Source organism: Pocillopora verrucosa, chromosome 3 (genome assembly GCF_036669915.1).
Source record: "Pocillopora verrucosa isolate sample1 chromosome 3, ASM3666991v2, whole genome shotgun sequence".
NCBI lineage: Eukaryota > Metazoa > Cnidaria > Anthozoa > Scleractinia > Pocilloporidae > Pocillopora > Pocillopora verrucosa.
Window position 1 is genome coordinate 26,865,047 of NC_089314.1, and position 13,131 is coordinate 26,878,177.

The following is a 13,131-nucleotide window of genomic DNA, read 5'->3' on the forward strand; positions in this document are numbered from 1 at the left end:
AACGCTCTTCTTTCGTTGGCACCATTATAGAAATAGCTCGTCGAAATTGACAATCTCTGTTCTTCTTGAAATTTTGACCTTCTGGCTAAAAAAAAAAAAAAAAAAAAAAAAAAAAAAAGGCCAAAGAAACAAACTCTCTACATTGGGCATTGGGTTTCTCGTCGGGTGGGAGGACGACAGAGGTTCTTAAATTGTAGTGTGGTGACGAAATGCGAAAAAAAAAAGTTAAAACCAGTTTTTTTTTTGGAGTAGCTGACAAAAGTTGGCATTATACATTGGGAATCGCTACAAGCATGCACGATAGGCATTTAGTTTGTTCACGGATGATGGACTGAAGTCAGGCGTTGTTGTTCCTTTTTTTTTTCTTTTTTAACAGATAATAAATGTCGATTTGCCAATTAACCGTTTCAATCGCAAGATATAAATAATCGATTCTTTACACTATCCGCCATGCGTTAATCATAATATTCGCCCTCTGCAAAATTGGTGTTGAGCCAAACAATGTCCTCAGTTGATAGATTTCTATGTTCTCACCACCTTTCTGTTGAAAAAAGTATCGATCGTAAGGAGAAATTCCTTTTTGGTCACTCCTGGGGTTGGATGGGTTAAGAGATGTCGTCAACAATTTTCTTTGTCATCAAATTCCCCTGAGAGTAGTTTTCTAGACTAACCACAATAGTACTCGTGTATGTTTCTTTTGATGTCATCTTTTTTATTCTTCAGTGCACTGTGATGGCCATTGGCCAACTTGTCTTATACTGAGAATTTCAATTAACAAATATTGCCTCCGCAGGACAAATAATAAATGAATTAATCTTTATGTTATTAGAAAACCTCAATTCGGCTCAAGGGGTCCTGACAGTTAGGATGCATAATGATTTCGATGGCATAAATTACAAGTTCCCATTTTGATGCTCCCCTTATACCCTTTGACAAGAGGTAGATACCTGTTCTCCTAAGTGGGGAGTCTATCAGGTACAGTGCCTATCAGTTAACTTTGATGTAGTGAAGAATACTGCTAATTTTCATACTAAAGGTTATAAGTAAATATAGACCTAGCCTAGCCTCTAACAACTTCGATTAAAGATATAGTTATAGTGCTTTGTATATTTTGAAGGCTAACATTAAAATTTTGTTGTTTTCTTACAAGAAATGCAATCGCACGATGTTCGCAATCATCATCCAAATAAGAATTGCAATCCATAGTTTAATTTTGAACTAAGCCATTTGGAAACTAGAAAGCATCCAAGAAAAATAGTGTTATATATTTTTCTTTCAAAATTTTCTCTCCAGACATAATTTTGAAAGTAACAAAAATAATTTCCATGACAAGTATTGATCAAATACGATATCGCTCAAGGAATAGCAAATCATTTCCTACGTACCAGTCAATAGAAGTTACCTACATGTTCCTACGTTCTGTCGCCCTTACGGGGAACAAAACGGAGACTAAAAAAAACGGATCTTAATTATCTACGGGTAACAGAGGTATCCACAAGCCTTTCCAAGTCTCGCCTTTGAAAGCTGAAGGAACGGATTTAAGCAGCAGTCCACTTAAAGTACTTTCCCTGTTTCGTATTAAGGATGTCTCACTCTCTGCGTCATCAGGAATATCCCAGTCACGCACACAACGTCACGCAACAAGTCAGTCACGCACACAACGTCAGCTGGCCAAAGGTAATTCTTTAGTTCGATATTGTTTGATGTTATCCAACTTTTCTTGCGGTATTTATAAAAGTTTTTTTTTAAGTTCAAGATAAGCTATAAACAGAGTGCGACATTACCGTCACCATCTAGACGGTGTTTCAACCCAACGACAAGAATGTAAATGTTCTAGCGCTTCCAATGACTTCTGCATATTTTTCATGATCTCTTTATGCCAAACTATTTGGGTCGGCTCAAACGGTGATTATTTGTAAACCGCTGTACAATATTACACACCTGAACTCAGATTTACTGGATGTCGTTTATTCTACATCCGTCTATCGGTTAGCTTGCTTCATGGTCAGCATCTACACACTGAGTGCAACCTTCACCTCCCACCGTAATCTCTTCACCGCCTCGCACAATCCTAGTCGTGTAATATATGTGACCCTGCCCACACAGGTTCCAGACGTCTCTTTGATACCCTGGAAAATTTGCAAAACTTGGAGCTTCTTCAACTTGTAGAACAGGAAGTTTTACTTCAGTTCTTAGCGCATTGACGATCTTTTCCAACCATTCAATATCCAGAGAGTTATCTTCCCCTTGAAGGAACAAAGCAAACCGCTCGTGAGCCGATCGCAGCCGAGTTTTACCCATGTCGGACAAAGGAATCCGCCGCTGCAGAGCTTTACTCTGGGCCTCTAAAACATGACAGAAAAGAAAGATCTTTTTGGTTTGTTGATGAACTTGACTAAGCGTTTTTAAATCCAGTTGTGGTTTTTCAAGGTATTCTTTGATCTGCCCAAAGGCGTCTTCGATGTCTTTTAACAGTCCCCCTTCATCAACCTGGTTTTGCGATCCTGCTTGAAGTCTGCGAATATTTTCTAGCACTGGATACGCTTGCTGTACTTGCCTAAGTATCATCAAATGGTTCTTAAATGTGAAAATTAAAGAAACACGGCGTTCTGGCGTTCCACGCAAAGTAAGGGGGTTCCAATTCCATGGGATGGATCGTGCAAGACGAACAGTGTAGTTTAGACGCAGTAGATCCTTTTTTACTTCCCTTTCAACCTCTTGTACTTGCTTCTTTACATCTTCAACATCGGTAAGCATCTTTTTGATAATTCTCCCGTAACGATAGCTGAATGTTATTGCCACGGTGCATTTTGGACACCTTCTTATGAGTTGAACGTCATCATCCGGGTGCGTGTCCATCCACCTGTCCATCTCGTTAACCTCTACAATATGATTGCAGTCCCATAGCTGTAGGAATCTTGCTGATTCCATTTTTTTACCGCGTCCACCAGCTAACAAAGAAGAGAACTTTTTGGGATGACAAACAGGACAGATAGTAGGACAGTTTTCACCGCATAAGCCGATGCACGGGTGGCGGCAAGATAGTTTTTTCGGGCAGGGAGCATTACAGCGAGGCCGGTCGCAGTCTTCTCCACAAAGACTATTACACTGGTAATGAGTGCAACTCCAGGTACAGGGTTGTTTACACGAGTTACACGGCTTCGAACAGTGATTAGTACACATAGCATGAGGGCATCTTCGGCTACATTTTCTGTCACAGGGAGGACAAGGCTCACCGCACCTGGCTTTACATCGATGTGAGCAAACAAGCAATCGACGGCATGGGTATTGGCACATTTCGTGTGAATCCCGTTGATGACAACCGCTACAAGTCCCTGAACACTGGTGGCCACAAGGCAAATATTCTTTACATGGAGCAGGGCATTCTACTTCATCAGCATTCTGGCTACAAGGCATTTTAACTTTATGACCACATGGCAGTGTTTTTACCACAACCACCCCACAGGGATATTTGGAGCAGTCTTGGCCGCAAACTCCCTGACATATATGTTTGCATGAACTCTTCCGACGCCCACAGTGTGCTGAACAGGTAGCAGTCCTACTTTCATGACATTTAAGTGCTTGTTCGTGATTGCAGGGAAAACGTTTTTCTACTCTTCTCATACACTGCATGTTTCCACAGTCTTCACTGCAAAGCCCCGGACATGGGTGGCCACAATCCAGAGTTTTCTCGCATTGCTTTCGGCATGTTGCAGTTATGGGGTTGGCGCTACAAGCCATTTTCAAAGAATGGTTACCAGCACAGTTAATACGTTTGAGTACCTTCTTTTGGCATTTGAGTAGATTACAGTCTTCAGAACATTTACCAGGACATTTATGTCCGCAAGACAAATATTTGATGCAGCTATTTGCACAAACGACCTTGGAAACATCTTCAGAGCATGGAAAATTCATTTTGTGAAATCCACAGGTCAGAAATTTAGGAACTATCACAGCACATTTGAAACCAGAGCAGTTCTCACCACATTTTCCTGGACAAGGGTGTTTGCATGGAAGACAGCGTTCACAAGGAACTTCACAAAATGTCTCCTGTTGTTTATCTGAGCACTTCATCTCCTTTTCATGCCCACAAGCTAGTTTTCTTGTTACAGTCGTATCACAGGATTCGTTTCGAGGTTCATGTCTTAACTTGGCACATGTCACAAGTTTCCTGTGGGAACAGGAAAGAGAAATTTCAACTTCCTTCTCGCAGAGATATTCTTCAGGCGTTCTGTAGCACGGAAGCGTTGCCTCGTGTCCGCAAGGTAGCTTTCGTTCCATCTTCACCATGCAGAAAATATCTTGTAGGTTGCCGGTTGCAACGGAGCAAACAAGAGACTTCGTATGTCCACACGATAATTTTACTTTGACTTTCTCTTTGCATTTGTACTCATCAGGATTTTTGTGACAGGGAAGTTCTTTAATGTGTTTGCAGCATAATTCTCTCTCGACTATCTCGTTGCACTGTAAATTCCCTGTGCCACTCTTTGCATCATTGCACAGCATGGACTTTTGGTGTCCACATGACAGTCGAACATCAACCCTTTTCTTGCATGGTCGGTTTTCACAGTCTGCACCACAAATGTCCAGACATGGATGTCCACAGGCTTTATCTCTCTCACATGGCTTTTCACAGACAAGTGTGGCTGTATCTACGTGGCAAGACTTCCTAGTACTGTGTTTGCACTTTGGAATTATCACATCAACCATTTTCACGCATTTTCCGCAAGAAATGCCATAATGGCACGGTTTTGGGCAAGCATGACCATCATCACACTCCTTTAGGCACAATACTTGACACTGAACCTCTATGCAGAGAAGCCCGCACACAGAGGAACACTTATGTCCGCAATCGAGCCGTCGTTCACAGGGAGCGGAACAGAAAACAGATATTGGATCTCGCGAACAAAAGACTATTTTTTCGTGACCACAAGGAAGAGTCTTGTAAACCATGGTTGCACATTTCCTTATTCTGCAGTCCTCATAACAAACACCGGAGCAAGTGTGTCCACAAGCCAAAACTCTGTTGCACCTCTCAGTACAGTTTGGTGGGTTGTCTTTCATATGACATTGAAGCTTTTTTCTATGTCCACATTCAAGCACAACTTCAATTTCAGTGTTACATCGACAGGGGTCCGTACATCTCATAAAACAAGAATGACCACAATCCAGAACCTTACTACAGATCCATTCACATTGGTTATCAACAAGGGGATCTTGAAAACACAGAAGCGTTTTTACATGTCCACAGGGAAGGATTTTCTGGCATTTTTCTCGACAAGAAAATTTTGCCGGGTCGGTGCTGCAGGGAACTGATTGTTTGTGACCACATTGAGGGATTGTCTTTAACACCATGATATGGCACGTAGGACATTCTCTGGGATAATGACACTTGTATTTACATTTGTGTTCGTTTGGGCACGACGTGAGGCACACCTTGGTACATCGACTGTCTTTATGATCCAGGTCAGAGGCATGGCATGGTCTGTCACAAGAATGACCACATTTGAGTCGGTCACCACAAGGCATTTTGCAACCTCCATCAATGATGTCGAAGTCACTTGAAGAACGAACATTGGTCTTATTTTTGTGCTTCTTACAAACAATTGGCAATGACTCGTCGATATAATTCTTTGTTTGAAGATGATCACAAATTTCTTTCCACAGCTTACACTGTCCTTTCAACAGGTTAAAATTTCCAATGCAGTAAAATCCTTTTCGGGCTCTTGATAATGCGACACATATTCTGTTTGACTCCCCAAGGAAACCAATCTTACGTTCTGAATTGCTTCTCACTAATGATAGGAGGATGATGTCATTTTCTTCACCTTGAAAGTTGTCTACTGCACAGACCCTAATTCCTCCGAAATTTCTTTTCGGCATCTTTTCTTGAAGAAGTAACAACTGGCCAGTGTACATGGTTAAAATTGTTATTTGGCTTCGCTGGTATCCGTGAATTAGAAGGTATTTGCAGAGAGCCACCAAGAAGTCAGCTTCGTGGGAATTGGAGTAACTTTGCAGCCCACCTTCCAGTTTCTCAGGCTTGCAATGGTCAATAAAGAACAGGTTGCTTGCTACACCAACGATGTCTTTAAACTCGTACACCGTTTCATGGTCGACAATCTCGTGATCATATATCCTCTTCGTCAATTCAGCAATCTCAGGACGCATACGATGTTGGATGGCCAGACGCTTACAATCCATACTGTTCATGACCATTCTCTCGAACAGTGATATCTCAAGATTGTATTTTTGGGCTAGTTCGTAGACTGTTGCCTTCGGACGGAGTTGCTTATGGTCTCCTATTAGAATCGTATGCTTTGTGTTGGTCGACAAAGAAGTTATGATGTGAGCTTCCATAACCTCTGCTGCTTCTTCGATGACGACGATTTTGGGAGCAATTCTCTGTAGCACTGAGTGATACCGCGCTGCACCGCTAGTTGTCATACCAACAACTGTTGCACGACGCATGACTTCTTTCTCCTCTTCAAATCTGACTCCCTCGAATTGTTGGCAAAGTTGTTGATATTCCTGCTCACTTCTATTGATTTCTGCTCGGTAGCGTTCACGGTAGCTTTCTACCCAGGAAAGGTACAGTCGAAGTCGATCTGAGGGGGATAGCAGCCAAATGTTCTCAATGGTCATCGCTTCATCGCTTGACATCGTCGTTACTTTTTCCAGATCCGTTTTTATTGATCCTATGTCTGCTGTTATTATGACTGTGGTTTTCTTGTTCTTGTTTTTCTTTTTCTTTTTCTTTTTCTTTGAGGGCTTTGTTTGATTAGCATCGTCGGCATTTGAAGCGTTTTCCATCCCTTCTTTGGAATGCTCATCCCCAGCCGGCTTCCACGCAAAGAGATTTTTTCCTTTCTTTCTGTAGTTTACTACTTCCCATCCCTCTTCCTGGTCAAGAATCCCCTCCTCTTCATTATAGCTTTGACTTTTAAGTTCTCCTGCCTTTCGCAACATTACTGGCAGAAATTCCTCTTCTCCATGAATGCGTCTTTGATCTTGAATCAAATCAGCCTCCTTTTCTATTACAATTTTCTCTTCAAAAACGTCCGTTATTTCTTCGGTACTTTCTTCCTTGTTATCTGTCAAAGTTTGAGGCTTCTCAACCTGAGGAATGTCTTCTTCTTCATTTGATTCCTTCAGTGATTTCGAAACTGGCGCATTGTTCGTGTCTGAAATGGCTTGAAAAGCTCCTGATTCAGCCAACTTGCCTCTGTGTTGACCTGAAATACGTTCTGGTATGGTGTCTTCAAGAGGTGTTTCCATGAATTCTCTCAGAGTTAAACTGAAGTCTTTTTCGATCTTGGGATAAATATCTGAGGCATTGGATTCATCAGTCTCATTAGGTTTCTTCGGGGAGATGTTTCCAGCGATAGACACTGAAGACAGTGTCGAGTTTCCGCTCCCAACTGTTAGTTGATTTTTGCTGTTACTTTGCTCGAAATCCAGTGACATTGTCAATGATGTGTTATCATAAGGTGCGCTATCATCTTTTCCTCCGTCATTGTCTGGGAGAACTAAAATTTCTTCGCAGATGTTCATCTCACTTTCCTTGCTCCTTACCTGTTGGTTGAAGGAGTTCATCTGCTTGTTACTGCATAACCACAGTTTGAATGTATTGCTTGGTGTTCGGCATTCGCTTGCAGCATTGTGGGGGAAAACGGCGTTGTAGAGCTGCTCTATGTGTTCTGCGTTCAATAACTCTTCCAAGTCGTCGAATTCTAAAAGGAATGTGTCAGCTTTTGCAAGCAATTCTCTCCACTCGGTCGTATCAGTATATTTCCTGTCAATCATGTCTTCAAGCTCTCTTCGTCTTGCATGCATCTTGTACTTCCGAGTAAATAGCTTCAGGTTACACTCTTCAAGTTGTTGACTTTTGCATCTTCCTCCGACACGAATGATTTCCTTCTTGGGAAGAAATTCCAGCACTTTTTCTAAGAACTGATCTAAGGCATGATTAGTGTAACACACCATGAGCATTGGCGAAATTCCTTCGGGGTCCCAGGTTTCTCGGTTGTCAAGTAAACATCGCACAATTTTGGCTCCAACATACGTCTTCCCCGTTCCAGGCGGGCCTTGAATTACCGAAAACTCTGTTGTAAGAGCAGTTTTCAAGGCTTCGAGCTGCGAATTGTTAAGGGGCAATATCTCAACTGAGGGCCACGCCTCAGGCTGCAGAATAGGCACTGCACTAGCGTTTACTAACTCCGGTACATCCAAAGCCAAACGAAGATCATAACACACCGGATCATGAGTATCCTTGCGCCTCAGATACTCTGGTGGATTGACTTTTTCACTACATTCAACCAGATATTTCTTGAAGGGCATAGTGGCTTCATCCAATTCCTTTAGACCTGTAAGAACATGACGATACGCTTCAAAATAAGCGGGCGACTCAACCATTTGGTAATCACATTTCAATTTTTCTATTCCAAAGATATCTTGTCCCTCAATAAAGCGAATGTCAATTCTTCCTTTCACCAGTTCAAATGGTTCTCGGTTACAGACCGTGGCAAAAAGCATCGTCTCAAAGTTATCTTTAGAAAGACAGAGGAATGAGCCAAAAATAAGACGTTTTGAGTGTGCCAACTTTCTTGTATCGAACTTCGTAGTATCAAATTGCACTTTGTACGTTATACCAGACTGCGTAAAAGTCTTGTCGAAGATTCTTGCTCCCGGATAATTTCTCATTAACTGTTTCCGCTGCCTTCTCGGTATATTCTGGACAATTTCTGGTATACCTTCTCTTAGTGGCTCAAGGAAATCCTCTCTCAGCAGTCGAAATTGCACATCCAGGTAGTGCTCGGCATCGTCATACCTCCCTTTAGTGATATTCTTTCGCAGGAAGGGTCGCTCTTGCGTTCTGATTTCTTTGCTAGTGGGACAAACTGGTATGTCTCTGAAATCGTTCGGTGGCTTTTGCCCTGCCTTGTTGATGTAGCGTTTGCCATGCTTCTGTCTTTCACCTCTTATGATGTCGTCTCTAGCATGCTTAAAATCCTGCAGATCGTTTTGGAGCTTATCTTTTCCATCAATGTTCGAGTGTTCCAGGGCTCTTTTTAACTGATCGTAAGGCAAATCAGCATAGGAACTCGGCAGATGTCTCAAATACTTCACAAACACTACGATCAGCCACTGAATAAGTTTTTTACGAGATTCTTGACCGTGCAATGTTGTTGACCCCTGTATGCGATCTAACAAACGTGGAATCTTGGAGCTTAAGAATACTGAGCCTTTAAGGCAGGCTAAAATCTTGTTCTTATACTCACTTGGAGGCGCGCTGCAAGCATTTGCTAGCGTGCAGGTGAGATCCATGGTAAACTCGTCACTGTTGTGATCTTCCTCTTCTGATCTTAGAAAATACTTTAAACGAGCCATATTCTCATTCAAGATTCTGACCACCTCAATGGAATCCATATCCTTCAGTGGTTTCAGTTCCAGGGAATGGAATTTTCCAGAAAAGTTACCACGAGTCTGGTGTTGTGCCCAAGGCTTTTGGTCTCTTACTCTTCCTGGCCGTTGTGCTTTGATCATCTCTGTTTTGTTAGAAATGAGAATTTAGAAGCATCATTTTGTTAAGTTCAAGTTATCAGTTATCCCATCATTTGCAAAGTAGTGGGAAAGGGGGCGTTAATGTGTTTTAATAAAACGAAAATTAAAAAAACCATGACGAATTTGGTGCTGTGAAACATCGATATAACGAGCACCACGAGTATTATGACGCTACTTGCTCGAGGCATCACGTTATGTCAACATTAGAACTTTACTCTCCCTCCCCTAACGTACCTTGATTAACTCCTCCTTTTCCACGAGACCGTCCCCTGAATCCTTCACTCTTATTTTCCCAAGGTTTTGATCTGTTCCACCCTCTGTGACTTCGTCCGAGGTTCCTTGAGTTGCCATCTAAAATCAAACGATCAAAATCAATTGAAACGCAAGATACTACATCTGACTGCATAGGACAACCTAAGTACGTTAAGTTATCTGCAGATATTCAACCACTTTGTCGTTGCCATCCGTCAAAGCAGGTAATAATAATAACAGCAAAAAAATAATGTGAAGAAATGACAACTTTGAAAATAAAACAAATCAATAAATAAATGATACACACTCACAAACACATAACATGAAGAAAAACAAATTAGATGAAGTTAAATTTGTAAATTTGAGAAACTGCGACATTCTTATGTAACCGTTAGAGGGCTAATTGCAATTGCATGCCAGGGAAACCAGTCAGCAAGTGGGTGCGAATAGTGATTTTCAACCGAGCTGGTCGAAGGCATCTACCAAAAATCTTCACTACCATCCGTTTACCTGGTATTTCATCGGCGATTGTTCCACATGCACCTGCTCTTTGTTCAAAGGGGTGAGGTTCTTGCGTTTTAGTGAAGGGTGGTCTTTGTTCTGTTTCCTCTGACTCTAAATAAGTAAAGAAGTTAAACTCATGGAGACGTTTCACTTCGTTATGGCTATGAGTAAAGATCTTCTTTCCATTTTTAGTTTCTTGCTGGCCTAATTTAACTCGCAGGTAGCAATTCACACTTGAGCGAATAACAAATGTCAGCCCGTGTAAAGATGGGTTGGTCAAGGAGCTACAACTTTATTCTCTTGTTGATTCTCGTTTGCGTTTTGTACTTCTTGAAAGGTATTTATTATTTTATATACACGTTAAGTTTTCCAGGTAGAACAGTTAGTTATGTGCCACTTGCGTAGTAATGACAACTTGCCTTTGGGTATTCTACAAAAAAAAATGTATGTGAAATGTGAAAAACATATGCTTCTGTTTTTCTCAAGGCCATACCGCTCATGTGCGGTGTTCCCTAACCCACCTACAGAAAATCCCACCGACAAATCCTCTGGATAATTTAGCCGTGTATGCCAAGACACCATCTAAAGTCTGTAAATCACAAAGCTAAACAACTAGAACTTGAGCTTGAACCGAAACGTTTATGCACAAGATGTCCGTTCAAAGATTTTGTAAGAGGGTCATGTATTCGGTTACCTTTGGAATCTTTCTTTCGTCTTCCCTTCTTCCAAGGCATGGTGCCTAAAAGGAAAGATAAGCGATTTGAACCTAAAAATTTAAGAACCATTCGATCTTAAGTACAGATCACGGTTTCCAAAGAAAAATCAATGTATTTAGAAAGTATATCGGATTTAAGTTGTGGATTATTGTAAAAAAAAATTTACAATAATAACGTGAAATGGAAATTTTAAAAATAAGATGATATCAGTGGTTTGAATAATTTTACGTAGAAGTAAATCAGTGAATCAGTGAGGACTCGAACATATGGAAATAGATTAGAGAACTTAATTAACTGCACTTTTACAAATTCTTTACATGTTTCGTTGGATTAAAATAAGAATCTGTCTGTTCGTTCTTGAATAATCCACGAGGATTTTCCTTGTTTAGTGCTTCGAATAAATTTATCCATAATAACTCAAGCACAGTATAGTCCAAAATTCCCGTGAAATAGAACAGGTGCGCTTGTCGATCTGTTCTCACAGATTTGCCATAGAATTTGAAGAAACGAAGATTACCGCACTCGAAACGATTAGGTAGAAAGTTCAAAGTCCCTCAGATATCTTGAGATTTTGATGCACCGACGGTTTTGGCTACTAATGCTCTGTGATGAAACAACGTTTTCAGTTTCAACTTTTTTATTAATTTTGATTTAGTTCTTGGCTAGGCAGCACGGGCCCCGTTGTGATGCAGCTTCGATAGTTGTATAAATTTCTCTGAAATGCGACCCACGATATTTTAGGAGCCCGTATGATAGAAACGTTTTGGCTAGCAGATGCCAACAAATTCGATCGCACTATAAAATTTAGACAGCCAGGTGGCATGGCGTAATAACAAACATTCTGTGTTTTCAAAGTTGGAAAACATGTGCTGAGAAAGGCCCTCAACAAAAGCGTGATGACAGTGAGGTATAGCATTACAAAGATCTGTCTGAACACATTGGGAAATACAAAGGAAAACCCTCAGTTTGAAATCAAAAATCCAAAAGCCCCATAAAGTTCTGACTAATGACACATACATTATCATTTCAATTACGTCACAAAACCTAAGTAAAGTCTTGGAATGTAATAGAACAATATAAAGAAAACAGTTTGTATATAACAAATAATGGAATATTTAGATTTAGGATGACTTGCAATTGCCGATCAGTTTTATGAGCTAACTCACTTAACTTGGCCGAAGATGAACGGGGGAGTTTTGACGACACTCGCAAAATTTCGATCTGGAATACCTCCGATTGATTGATAATTTATTTCATTCATTTCTATGATCTATGATCGGGAGCTTTTCTCCTTTCTGAATTTCACAGACATAGTTGTTCACCGGTATGCAAATTCGAAAGTTCGTAGCTGAACGGTGAAACCTGAAGAATAAAGTGGTTAATATTCCCTTACCTCGCTTAATTACGCATCCCAAATCTAAAATTTAGACTCCGGGGACGACAGCTTTCATCTTCATTTGATCAGATTCCCTTATACGGAGAAATACCATGGATTTCCAGTGCTGAGTAGCCTCGGAAATGTTGCTTTCTCATATAATAACTTTGCTAATCCAATTCTCGGAAAATCGTCTGATTTTAATGAGATTCCTATCTTTCTAAGAAAAGCTGTACGAAAAACTGGAATGGACAACGGATCGTCCTAGGAACGCGTCCGTTTCATTTTTAAGAGAACGAAAAAAGGGTTATTGGGTCAGGGTTAACGAAATGGAAGAATTTAGCAAATTTTCATCATTTAATCATTCCCGGCGGAAGTGAGATGTCAAACTGATATAATTGCTTTGAAAAAGTTTATTTCATATTTGCACCAAGGGCCTCTAAGAGAGAGTTAAAAAAGGCTGGATGACCGGAGAATGCTGTATCCTGTTCACGGATCCTTGTTATGGACCGAAGCCGACGACAACGCGACGGACTGGTCCACGAAAATATTTATGTGTGCGCCAATTACATTACCTTGAAGATATTTTGGTCTCACAAAACAGTTCAGCAAAGGTTGTCAGGTGGTTTAAGCATGGAAAGACAGGTAATCTGTATGACTCTATCACTTCCTTATTAAGAAATTTGTTCACTCTTATTGCATTCCTGTAGCCTTGAATCT

The 13,131-nt window shown here is 40.8% G+C and overlaps 1 protein-coding gene across 1 annotated transcript; it reads right to left on the reverse strand.

Annotated features, from left to right (window-relative positions):
* Nucleotides 1–687: 687 nt before the first annotated feature.
* On the reverse strand, nt 688–12,595 carry LOC131772336 (NFX1-type zinc finger-containing protein 1-like). Its single transcript, XM_059088235.2, has 5 exons — nt 12,430–12,595; nt 11,015–11,059; nt 10,327–10,431; nt 9,799–9,915; nt 688–9,548 (listed from the first exon to the last, which is right to left on the reverse strand). The coding sequence occupies exons 2-5, from the start codon at nt 11,052–11,054 to the stop codon at nt 1,990–1,992; spliced, it is 7,821 nt and encodes a 2,606-aa protein (XP_058944218.2). The 5' UTR covers nt 11,055–11,059; nt 12,430–12,595; the 3' UTR covers nt 688–1,989.
* Nucleotides 12,596–13,131: the final 536 nt, after the last annotated feature.